At 46.3% G+C, this 13,547-nt stretch overlaps 1 protein-coding gene across 2 annotated transcripts in view; it reads left to right on the top strand.

Annotated features, from left to right (window-relative positions):
• Positions 1 to 13,547, top strand: part of LOC139263206 (EF-hand calcium-binding domain-containing protein 6) — a 166,099-nt gene that overhangs the window by 9,831 nt on the left and 142,721 nt on the right. For both annotated transcript variants that reach the window (XM_070878940.1, XM_070878950.1), the window contains exon 3: positions 5,885 to 5,991. In XM_070878940.1, the coding sequence (XP_070735041.1) occupies positions 5,885 to 5,991 (107 nt within the window). The remainder of the gene's footprint in view (positions 1 to 5,884; positions 5,992 to 13,547) is intronic.

Raw genomic sequence — 13,547 nt, 5'->3', positions numbered from 1 at the left:
CTAAGAGAGGGCATAATTTCTCCCTTTGAATTCAGCGACTGGGCAAGCCCCATCGTCCCTGTCCTAAAAACGGATGGCTCGGTCAGGATCTGTGGTGACTACAAGGCCACTATCAACCGAGTGTCACTACAAGACCAATACCCGCTTCCGAGAGCGGAGGATCTTTTTGCCACGCTGGCAGGCGGCAAGCTGTCCACCAAGTTGGACCTCACTTCAGCCGACATGACCCAGGAACCGGCCAAAGAATCCAAGCTACTGACCACCATCACCACGCACAAGGGGCTGTTTGTCTACAACAGGTGTCCGTTTGGCATTCGTTCAGCAGCTGCTATCTTTCAGAGGAACATGGAAAGCCTGCTCAAATCCATCCCCGGAACAGTCGTATTTCAGGACGACATCCTTATCACGGGTCGAGACACCGAGGAACACCTCCACAACCTGGAGGAGGTGCTACGCCGACTGGACCGGGTAGGCCTGCAACTCAAGAAGTCCAAGTGTTTGTTTTTGGCCCCAGAGGTCGAGTTTTTGGGCAGGAGGGTTGGCGCAGACGGGATCCGGCCTACTGAATCCAAAACGGAGGCGATTCGTCGTGCGCCCAGGCCCGGCAACACATCGGAGTTGCGTTCATTTCTGAGACTCTTGGAACTATTTCGGGAACTTTCTGCCGAACTTAAGCACATTGTTGGAGCCGCTACACGTACTCCTGCATAAGGGTTGCGATTGGTTTTGGGGGGACTGTCAGGAATGGGCTTTCAATCGGGCGCGGAACCTGCTTTGTTCTAATAAGCTGTTGACCCTGTACAACCCCTGTAAGAAATTGGTTTTGACATGTGATGCATCATCCTATGGGGTTGGGTGTGTGTTGCAGCAGAGTAATGATGAGGCCAACTCCAATCTGTGGCTTATGCCTCCAGGTCGCTCTTCCAAGCAGAAAGGGGATATGGGATGGTTGAAAAAGAACCACTCGCATGTGTCTACGGGGTGAAAAAGATGCACCAGTACCTTTTTGGCAGAAGGTTCGAGTTAGAAACGGACCACAAGCCGTTAACATCCCTGTTGTCAGATAGCAAAGTTGTCAATGCCAATGTGTCAGCTCGCATACAGCGATGGGCTCTCACGCTGGCTGCGTATGACTACACCATCCGGCACCGGCCAGGCACCGAAAATTGCGCTGACGCACTCAGCAGGCTTCCACTGGCCACCACTGAAGGGGCAGTGGAGCAAAGCGCTGAGATGGTCATGGCTGTCGACGCTTTTGACACCGCAGGCTCCCCCATCACAGCCCACCAGATCAAAATCTGGACAAACAGAGATCCCCCCGTATCCTTGATTAAGAAATGTGTCCTGACTGGGGATTGGGCGCCCGCACATGGAGCATGCCCTGAGGATGTCAGACCGTTTCACAGACGGATGGATGAGCTCTCCATCCAAGCCGACTGCCTACTATGGGGCAGCCGGGTAGTCATGCCCCAGAAAGGAAGGGAAGCATTCATCAGGGAACTCCACAGCAAGCACCCAGGCATCGTGCTAATGAAGACCATTGCCCGGTCACATGTATGGTGGCCGGGAATTGACTCAGACCTGGAACACTGTGTTCGCAGGTGCACGATGTGTGCCCAGCTGGGCAATGCCCCCAAGGAGGCCCCACTCAGCCCGTGGCCCTGGCACACCAGGCCATGGTCACGTATTCACGTAGACTACGCGGGCCCGTTCATGGGAAAAATGTTCCTCATTGCTGTTGATGCGTACTCGAAATGGATCGAGTGCATCGTATTGAATTCGTGCACGACATCCACCACTGTGTAGAGTCTGCGTGCGGTCTTTGCGACCCACGGCTTTCGGACATCCTGGTTAGCGACAACGGCCCGTGTTTCACTAGCTATGAATTCCGGGAGTTCATGTCGGGTAATGGCATCAACTATGTCAGGACAGCACCGTTCAAGCCGGCTTCCAATGGCCCGGCGGAACGTGCGGTCCAAATCATAAAACAAGACATGCTCCGGATTTAAGGACCCTCCCTTCAATGCCACCTATCGTGCCTCCTGCTGACCTATAGGTCCCGACTGCATTCACTCACGGGAGTCCCACCAGCGGAACTACTCATGAAACGTACGCTTAAAACTCGGCTGTCCCTCATTCATCCAGTCCTGTCAGACATTGTTGAGGGCAAGCGCCAGTCCCAAAATGAGTGCCATGACCGTAACTCAAAGGGGAGATGCATAGAAATCGATGACCCTGTATTTGTTCTTAATCACGCTTTGGGGCCCAAGTGGCTCGAGGGTACTGTAATTGGCAAAGAGGGGAATAGGGTCTTAGTGGTTAGACTTAACAATGGACAGATATGCCGCAAGCATCTGGACCAAGTAAAAAAAAAAAGGTTCAGCATGGACACTGAGGATCCTGAGGAAGATAATGAGATGCTGCTCACACCACCGCCAGTGAACGAGCAACAAGAACATTCAGCAGCATGCACAGTCCTGCGGTCAGCCCGGTCGAGCCGGAATCACCACAGGTGATAGAGACACACGCCAAGGCTCAACAACCAGAGCCCCAACTGCGGCGCTCCACGAGAGAGCGTCGACCGCCTGAAAGACTTAATCTTTGACCCCATAAAACGTTGGGGGGGAAGTGATGTCATGTATGTAACCTTCATGTAACTGTAACCTTCATAACAACACTGCATACTGTATACACCTAAGAAATGCACACCTTGACCACAGGGGGTGAACTTGTGGGAGACACTCCTCACCTGGTCATCCAGGTATATAAAGGGCGGTCCCACGCAGGGTCATGTCCTGTGAATAAAGGTTAGGGTCACAGAGTGACCTTGTCTGCAGAATGTGCCTCGTGTGAATTTATAGTAGGGGGTGAGGAGTTCATCGCCGAGAGCATGCAGAAATCAAGCGCAGGCAGTGGAAAGAACGTGCGGCAAACCAGTCCCACCCACCCCTTCTCTCAACGACTACCTGTCTCACCTATGACACGGACTGTGGCTCTCGTATTGGACTGTTCAGCCACCAAAGAACTCACTTCAGGACTGGAAGCAAGTCTTCCTTGATTCCGAGGGACTGCCTGTGATGATGACTGGATGGAGGTGTTTTTTTAGTGGTTAAACATCAAACTGTGGAAAGCCCCATCTTGGCCCACTGAGGGGAATTTTATTTATGAATTAATACATGAAAACTCACCAGCAAGAGGTCGGGGATATTCTGACCATTTTGCCTCCTTGTAAACCCCCTGACTGAGAATGTCTGTCAATAATAGAAGGTGTCTTTCTGAATGGTGACCTCCCTGATCCCAGCACCTTCACTCCGCTCCCAGGATCAGAGGGTTAAATTCACAAGAAACCTCGGATCACAGGGAGTAAATACCACATCGACAAGTTACATATTGCTCATTTATACAGAACTAGAACATCGGAAGCAAACGCATTAACAAATTGGCAGGACTCTACTGAATAAATGATGTTTTACAGACAAGCAGAATTGCAACCAGGGAATTACAGACACACAGCCCCAAATCCAATATGAATGGGTTTGTTATTTATTCCTTTTCATATTCTATCTTAAACTAGCCACTCAGTTAAACCCTTACCGTGCCAGAGCAACATAAATAACGGGATAACAAACTCTTCTGGTAAATGTATTTATTGTATGGACGCGACTGCTGCCAATGAACCGGACCGGGTTAGTTGAAGACATTTTTATTGGACTACCGACTCCTCGATAATATCCCCATGACACATTTTAAAACCTGTTCGTTTCAGCCGCGCACACACTTTAACCAGGCCGTTTAATTAACCCAAAAGATTTGTAAATGTGATTTTACGATTGTAGTTCCCATGGTCACCGGACTTGCCTATTCACTAACAGTTACTGGTCACATTTAGTTCCGAGTTGGAGCTCGCCAGGTGGTGGCTCTTTCAACACTCCGGCTTCATAGAAACATAGAAAATAGGTGCAGGAGTAGGCCATTCGACCCTTCGAGCCTGCACCACCATTCAATGAGATCATGGCTGATCATTCAACCTCAGTACCCCTTTCCTGCTCTCTCTCCATACCCCTTGATCCCTTTGGCCATAAGGGCTATATCTAACACCAGTTATTTCACTGCTCCGTTCCCTCATGTTTGCCCCTCAGCCTTAAAGATACAAAAGCAATCGGTGTGTGTGTGTGGGATGGTGGGGGGGTTAGGGGGGGGGGGTGGGGGTGGAGTTCATCAGGAGCTTTGTGCATTATAATTTTTGATCCAGTTTTTAAGTGGTTTCTGAATGATATGGTCGTTTAATGGTTATTGTGCCGGACAAACAACTCAGATTGTTGTAAAATCCCAGCTGGTTCAATAATGTCCTGCAAGGCAATGGAATCCACCACCCATACCTGGCCTGGCCTCCATATGATTCCAGTCCCACTATGTGGTTGACTCTAATGCCCTCTGAAGTGGCCTAGCAAGCCACTCAGTATAAAACAATCAAAACGAAGCCCACCAACTAAGAGTTCGAGACCTCATAGAATCATAGAAATTTACAGCACGGAAGGAGGCCTTTTCGGCCCATTGTGTCCCCATCGGCCGAGCAAGAGCTGTCCAGCCTAATCCCACTTTCCATCTCTTGGTCCGTAGCCCTGTCGGTGACAGCACTTTAGGTGCACATCCAAATATTTTCTGAATGTGGTGAGGGTTTCTGCCTCTACCACCCTTCCCGGCAGTGAGTTCCAGATCCCCGCTACCCTCTGGGTGAAGAAATTTCCCCTCATATCTCCTCTAAACCTCCCCCCAATTACTTTACAGAGGGTTATATTGCTTGGCGAGGTTACAGTGATAGGGAGGAACAAGGCCATGGATGGATTTGAACACAAGGATGAGAATTGTAAAACAGGACTGTGTTCCGACGAACTACAATTGAATTGCCAGTCTGCCGCTAGAGGTTGAAAAATCTGCTGTCAATCCCTATTGCTATTGTATACATAATTCTAATCATTGCCTTATTTAAAAAATATATATGTTCTTATTATGTTAGTAGTAAGTCCTCAGCTTAGCAAAGAAAGCAAGATAGAATCTGAAAGAATTATCAAAACCATTATGAGCAATTTCATTGTTTCACTTTTTTACTTGGTAGGTTCTGCTTGCTGTCAATTCAGGGCTGGTTGTTTTCATATACCTTTAGTAGTTTTCATTGGCAGTTTATCTACATTCTTTTTCCATGTTCAATTAGTACATCACCTACTAACAGTTCTGTTTTGTTGCTGTTTTATAAAAGGAAATTTGAGCCAATCAGGTGTAAGTATGATGTATACTTTGCATAACAAGTGTGATACAGAAAGTGTCGCAACAAAGATGTGACAACATGTGCAATAGGTGCAATTTAACAATCCTTTATGGTGCAGTTCATCCTAAATCAGAGGTTATGATATTTGATATAAGGGCAGGAGAATTATATAATGTAACACGTAACATATTATTCTGCTGCTAAGGTGTTGGTATGTATCGCTTCAAGGCTACAAGATGTAACTGGCCTCCACTCTCAAAGTCAATGCTTTTTAACATGTGATTGCCAAGCTCAAATCAGTTTGATTGTTGCTTGGTCAGGGCACTCTGCAGATTAGAACGTTCTTGCCAGTTTCAGAGTGCAGCTCAGGAGCACCCAACATTTTAAGATTGTTTTACACCAGTAATAAGGTGTAACGCCTGGAGTGTATGTCCACACTATTGATAGATAGATAGACAGACAGACAGAAAGATAGATACCACAGCATGCATCAAGATGAACAACAGTTAAAGATGTATAGAGCTTGATCTCTATTCTAAAACATAATGTTGGATCATTATATTATAGTAGTTCATATATAAACGGGCTCATACATTTACCTATAATTTACTATCACAGGCCAGCGAGCAGATCTGGAAGGCCGCACTGAGAGCAGAATGAGCCAGAGTAGCAGGATAAGTACTACATCCCGCCCTGGGACACAGCTTAGGATTGAGATTGATGAGGTATGTACCAGAATATGGCTGACTTTTCTAACATCATATTCATACAATTAATATAATTTCCCTCTTCATAATCCTTTGTTTTTTCTATGTACTCATACACAGGAATGAAATGTAAAACCTACATACATAATGCAAAGTCAGTAGGGTAGATGTTGACTTTTGGGCGACTGACCGGCGGACAGAGCCCGCTGGTCGGCCACCCATTCCGGAGTGGCCCACCATGTTGAGGCTTCAGCCTCATTTAAACTCATCAGGTGAGCTGCAGGGGGCGCCAAACAGGTGTCTTGACAGTTTGCCAGATTAAAGCCTGAAAATCGACCAAAGGTACCGCCAGCAATGTAAGTTGTGGTTCCAGACCGGATTATTTTTGTGTACTCCTCCGGGTTCCACAAAAATAATTGAGTGCTTACCTCTGTTGGGCCTTTTCTCTTCCATCGCCCATAGAACTGATTAAAGCCTATACAGCGGCAGTTCCGACAGTGCTTACTTAAACTGGCAATCAGGTTCCTATTTATATCATAGGACTACAATGTCCATATTAAACAGGGCTTGTCACCTGAAATAGGTGGCTGCTTTGTACATCTTGCAATAAGCCCCTTTTAAAATGATGCCAGTTGCATCGCTGGTGCTAACAGAGCGATAAGGCTACCGACCTCATTTTGAGGGCATTACCGTCCCAGTAATGCCAGGTGAGAGCACTCAAAATCGACCCCAATTTTACACCAGTAGGTGAAGGCATTTATCATAAACACGTCGAGGCCAAAAAATCTATGACCTTTCTGACACTCTCCTGTCGTAAGTCTGGCTGGAATGCAATGGAAGAGCTGCGAATTTGTTGGGCACTCGGATATTCTGGATCCTGGCCTTCCCTGCAGTTTTTTTGGGGCACTGTCTTTGCCCACCCAGAACAAAGTCTCCCTGAATCAGATGGACTGGATGGGAGGAGACTCTTGGCAGTGAGTTTCCTTGTCCCTGGCTAGAGAATTTGCAGGCAGGCTGGTACGCTGAATGAATTGGTGTACCAGCCTACCGGCTAGTGGAATTGAGACCCCTGGAATGCCATGCCTGGGTCACAATCCGGATCTCTGACAATTTTTAAGATTTTTGGTTTTTGGGTCTTTATAAAGGGAGCAGATAGGGCTAGATTGACATGTTTCGGGAAGGGGACAGCAAATCTTCTGCATTTGTGGCCTCACCCCCGCTGACATGCACCTGAGACGTGCCCCAGTGGTACCGTCACTCGCCAGACAATTAAAATTAGAGAACCTCCCCTAATAGAATCATAGAATGAGACAGCACAGAAGGAGGCCATTCGGCCCACCATGCCTGTGCTGGCTCTAAACAATTAATCCCATTCCCCTGCTCTTTCCTCATAGCCCTACAATTTCTTTCCCTTCAAGTATTTATCCAATTCTCTTTTGAATGTTACTATTGAATCTGCCTCCACCTCCCTTTCAGATGGTCTTTGCGAGGCGCGATTATAAGCGTACGGGTCGTGTTCGGGTCAAAACTCGGACGGTGTCGCAACCCGGCGCAGCTCTTACCGGCGGTGCTACGAAGCACTGCCACAAAACCCAACCCGAGGATCATGACCGGACGCAGGAGACCTCGCCGCCCCATTTCACGCCGCTCCGGGGCGAAAGCAGGAGCGCAAAGGACTGGAAAATCCAACCTTATGGAAAACCCATTTTAAATCTTGGTCTAGTCTGAGTTCGCTGATCTCAGCCAAGGAGGTGGTGGGGACATCATATGGGGTATGGTAGCATAGTGGTTATGTTACTGAACTAGTAATCCAGAAAGCTAGACTAATGGTCTTGAGATATGAGTTCAAGTCCCACCACGGCAGCTGGCGAATTTAAATTCAATTAAATAATTCTGCAATTAAAAACAGCTAGTATTAGCAAACTGTAAAACTACTGGATTGTTGTAAAAACCCATCTGGTTCACTAATGTCCTTTAGGGAAGGAAATCTGCTGGCCTATATGTGACTCCAGACTCACAGCAATGTGATTGACTCTTAACTGCCCTCTGAAATGGTAGCTCACCACCACCTTCTCAAAAGTTGGGTAATAAATGCTGGCCTTGCCAGCAACATCCACATCCTATGAATGAATTAAAAAATTGGTTTTAGCATCCTGAGGAACAAGGAAGAATTGGCATCTGATCACTCTCCAGTGATCCTTGCTGGAAACTGTATGTGAAAATCAAACTGTCACATAGCTCGCTAACACCCACTATGCAGAGCTACACAAAGACTAATCACTGGGATAAGGAACGGCAGGGCTGCTGGTACTCACTGAACCACACTCCAGCTTGACACTGCCTTCCTGAGAAGAGATGAGAAGAGATGAGAAAAGAAACTAGTCTTGCTTTTTTAATAGACCTACATCAAAAATGACTTTCACAATTACAAATATTTATAGGAATGTTTTTTTCTGTTTCAGTTCATAGAACTTCTTATAATTAAAAAAAAAAGTTCCATTTTCATTTTAGAAACCCCATTTACACGTGTATATGGGGTTTCCACCGATCTTACGCTAGAGATATGCCAGCCGATCGGGAGAACTATTCAGGAAACTCCCGGGCACACAGTGGTGACAGGCAGCTCTTCTGGAGCTACAACAATTAGAAAAGAGACAAATGTTAGGACGTTGGCTCCCTGACACACTTTCAGAACATCATTCACATTCACGTTTATGTGGCTGTGTGTACACCTGTGTACGAATGAACAAGAAGGGGGGGGACAAGACATAAGAGTGGGATGGTACCAAACTTGTGGCAGGCTTACTGCTTCACCATTCTGTACTCCCTCCATGTTCAAGATACATCAGTTTGTCCAGGATGCTCTCCTCCAATCAGTTCAAAGGTTTTTCTTCAGCTGGGATCTGTTTCCTTGACTTTTGAGCCATCTTAAGGTACAAGCAGAAAAAGTAATCTTAAGATACTGTAAGTTGCAGAAGTACAAGCACAGTGACAGGCATGTACCCAAACTGAAGGCTACCCCATGTGTCAGTGACTATGCATCATATGACTGGCTTGTCCTACAATCATTTGGTGAGGCTTTGTGAAAGCTTCAGATGATGTGTGTATGTCAAGGCTTTCAGTTGCACAATGCATCTTGACTATGTGCCTTGGTGAGATAAGGGTGTGTATGGGATACTATGACACAGCTATAGAATTGTGTGGAGGGTTACGTAGGAACAGGTGTAGGCCATTTAGCCGCTTGAGCCTGTTCCATCATTCAATGTGATCATGGCTGATCTGTATCTTAACTCCATCTACCTTGGTTCCGTTACCCTTAATACCCATGCCTAAGTTTTGATTTCGTATTGCTGAGCAATAAATGTGAAACTGTGTCAGGCAACACTCCATGGCATGGAATTCGACCTGGTATATGGGTAGCAGGGTGCCCTGGAGTTCCAAAAATGGCAACTCTCCTCATACTCACCTCATGCAGCATCACATCCATTTTGACAGCCATCGAACAAGGGTGCAACATCCACTTTGTGCCTCTATATCACATTTTTTTCCCTTTTGTTCTGAATCATCACGTCATCTGCTCTATAAGCTTTTATAAAGGATGAAAGCATTGAAAAATCTCCAACATTTTCCATCACCTTCTCTTCAAATTGTCATATCCCTTTAATTTTCAGCATCCATACTTGTACAAAACAAGGAATGTGTGTGTACCCGCACCGGAAGGGTGTGAATGAACAGAAAGACCTAAGGATTCAAATACGTAATTCTGTAAAAGTGTGAGTGCATTTGGATAATGCCATGAAAAAGGCCAATACCATTATAGATTTTATAAATAGAGTACAATAGTAAAGAAATAATGATAAGTTTGTATAATATATTGGTTAGGTCAAAGTCGGAGTACTGTGCAGTTTTGGGGTGCCTCATTATAGAAAGGAGCGGGGTTAGGAATTATGTTGTTTCAGCCAAATTCGATGACTTAATGATGTGAGGAAGTATAAAGGGGGCAAACGTTAACTGCTTTTGCCTAGTGTAAATGGGATGGTAGAGGATTGAAAATGGCGTTGGGTCATTTACTGCCTGATTTCTCTTCTATATCAGTGAGTAACTTTTAACATTGTTGTTGCCAATTTAAGTGTATCTCAGGGTTAAGTCATGGCAGGAGAGCTCGGTCGGGTGTTATGCTCCTCCTGTACCATGTGGGAACTCAGAAATGACTCCAGTGTCCCCGACGACTATGTGTGCAGGAAGTGTATCCACCTCCAGCTCCTGATGGTCTGCGTTGCGGAGTTGGAGCTGAGGGTGGATTCACTCTGGAGCATCCATAATGCTGAGAATGACGTGAGTATCACGTGTAGCGAGTTGGTCGTACCGCAGGGAAAGGGTCCACAGCCAGATAGGGAATGGAAGACCAACAGGAAGAGCAGTGCAAGGAAGGTAGTGCAGGATTCCCCTGTGGTCATCCCCCTGCAAAACAGATACACTGCTTTGGGTGCTGTTGAGGGGGATGACTCATCAGGGGAGGGCAGCAGCAGCCAAGTTCATGGCACCGTGGCTGGCTCTGTTGCACAGGAGGGCAGGAAAAAGAGTGGGAGAGCGATAGTGATAGGGGATTCAATTGTAAGGGGAATAGATAGGCGTTTCTGCGGCCGCAACCGAGACTCCAGGATGGTATGTTGCCTCCCTGGTGCAAGGGCCAAGGATGTCTCGGAGCGGGTGCAGGACATTCTAAAAAGGGAGGGAGATCAGCCAGTTGTCGTGGTGCACATTGGTACCAACGACATAGGTAAAAAAAAGAGATGAGGTCCTACGAAACGAATTTAAGGAGCTAGGAGCTAAATTAAAAAGTAGGACCCCAAAAGTAGTAATCTCGGGATTGCTACCAGTGCCACGTGCTAGTCAGAGTAGGAATCACAGGATAGCGCAGATGAATACGTGGCTTGAACAGTGGTGCAGCAGGGAGGGATTCAAATTCCTGGGGCATTGGAACCGGTTCTGGGGGAGGTGGGACCAGTACAAACCGGACGGTCTGCACCTGGGCAGGACCGGAACCAATGTCCTAGGGGGAGTGTTTGCTAGTGCTGTTGGGGAGGATTTAAACTACTATGGCAGGGGGATGGGAACCAATGCAGGGAGACAGAGGGAAACAAAAAGGAGGCAAAAGCAAAAGACAGAAAGGAGATGAGGAAAAGTGGAGGGCAGAGAAACCCAAGGCAAAGAACAAAAAGGGCCATTGTACAGCAAAATTCTAAAAGGACAAAGGGTGTTAAAAAAACAAGCCTGAAGGCTTTGTGTCTTAATGCAAGGAGTATCCGCAATAAGGTGGATGAATTAACTATGCAAATAGATGTTAATAAATATGATGTGATTGGGATTACGGAGATGTGGCTCCAGGATGATCAGGGCTGGGAACTCAACATCCAGGGGTATTCAACATTCAGGAAAGATAGAATAAAAGGAAAAGGAGGTGGGGTAGCATTGCTGAATAAGGAGGAAATTAAGGCAATAGTTCGGAAGGACATTAGCTTGGATGATGTGGAATCTATATGGGTAGAGCTGCAGAATACCAAAGGGCAGAAAACATTAGTGGGAGTTGTGTACAGACCTCCAAACAGTAGTAGTGATGTTGGGGAGGGCATCAAACATGAAATTAGGGGTGCGTGCAATAAAGGTGCAGCAGTTATAATAGGTGACTTTAATATGCACATAGATTGGGTTAACCAAACTGGAAGCAATACGGTGGAAGAGGATTTCCTGGAGTGCATAAGGGATGTTTTTTTGGACCAATATGTCGAGGAACCAACTAGGGGGGAGGCCATCTTAGACTGGGTGTTGTGTAATGAGAGAGGATTAATTAGCAATCTCGTTGTGCGAGGCCCCTTGGCGAAGAGTGACCATAATATGGTGGAATTCTGCATTAGGATGGAGAATGAAACAGTTAATTCAGAGACCATGGTCCAGAACTTAAAGAAGGGTAACTTTGAAGGTATGAGGCGTGAATTGGCTAGGATAGATTGGCAAATGATACTGAAGGGGTTGACTGTGGATGGGCAATGGCAGACATTTAGAGACCGCATGGAGGAACTACAACAATTGTACATTCCTGTCTGGCGTAAAAATAAAAAAGGGAAGGTGGCTCAACCGTGGCTATCAAGGGAAATCAGGGATAGTATTAAAGCCAAGGAAGTGGCATACAAATTGGCCAGAAATAGCAGCGAACCCGGGGCCTGGAGAAATTTAGAACTCAGCAGAGGAGGACAAAGGGTTTGATTAGGGCAGGGAAAATGGAGTACGAGAAGAAGCTTGCAGGGAACATTAAGACGGATTGCAAAAGTTTCTATAGATATGTAAAGAGAAAAAGGTTAGTAAAGACAAACGTAGGTCCCCTGCAGTCAAATCAGGGGAAGTCATAACGGGGAACAAAGAAATGGCGGACCAATTGAACAAGTACTTTGGTTCGGTATTCACTGAGGAGGACACAAACAACCTTCCGGATATAAAAGGGGTTGGAGGGTCTAGTAAGGAGGAGGAACTGAGGGAAATCCTTATTAGTCGGGAAATTGTGTTGGGGAAATTGATGGGATTGAAGGCCGATAAATCCCCAGGGCCTGATGGACTGCATCCCAGAGTACTTAAGGAGGTGGCCTTGGAAATAGTGGATGCATTGACAGTCATTTTCCAACATTCCATTGACTCTGGATCAGTTCCTATGGAGTGGAGGGTAGCCAATGTAACCCCACTTTTTAAAAAAGGAGGGAGAGAGATAACAAGGAATTATAGACCGGTCAGCCTGACATCGGTAGTGGGTAAAATGATGGAATCAATTATTAAGGATGTCATAGCAGTGCATTTGGAAAGAGGTGATATGATAGGTCCAAGTCAGCATGGATTTGTGAAAGGGAAATCATGCTTGACAAATCTTCTGGAATTTTGTGAGGATGTTTCCAGTAGAGTGGACAAGGGAGAACCAGTTGATGTGGTATATTTGGACTTTCAGAAGGCTTTCGACAAGGTCCCACACAAGAGATTAATGTGCAAAGTTAAAGCACATGGGATTGGGGGTAGTGTGCTGACATGGATTGAGAACTGGTTGTCAGACAGGAAGCAAAGAGTAGGAGTAAATGGGTACTTTTCAGAATGGCAGGCAGTGAATAGTGGGGTACCGCAAGGTTCTGTGCTGGGGCCCCAGCTGTTTACACTGTACATTAATGATTTAGGCGAGGGGATTAAATGTAGTGTCTCCAAATTTGCGGATGACACTAAGTTGGGTGGCAGTGTGAGCTGCGAGGAGGATGCTACGAGGCTGCAGAGCGACTTGGATAGGTTAGGTGAGTGGGCAAATGCATGGCAGATGAAGTATAATGTGGATAAATGTGAGGTTATCCACTTTGGTGGTAAAAACAGAGAGACAGACTATTATCTGAATGGTGACAGATTAAGAAAAGGGGAGGTGCAAAGAGACCTGGGTGTCATGGTACATCAGTCATTGAAGGTTGGCATGCAGGTACAGCAGGCGGTTAAGAAAGCAAATAGCATGTTGGCCATTCATAGCGAGGGGATTTGAGTACAGGGGCAGGGAA

This window comes from Pristiophorus japonicus, chromosome 1, assembly GCF_044704955.1.
Source record: "Pristiophorus japonicus isolate sPriJap1 chromosome 1, sPriJap1.hap1, whole genome shotgun sequence".
Taxonomy (NCBI): domain Eukaryota; kingdom Metazoa; phylum Chordata; class Chondrichthyes; family Pristiophoridae; genus Pristiophorus; species Pristiophorus japonicus.
This window is presented reverse-complemented; position numbering and strand designations above follow the sequence as displayed.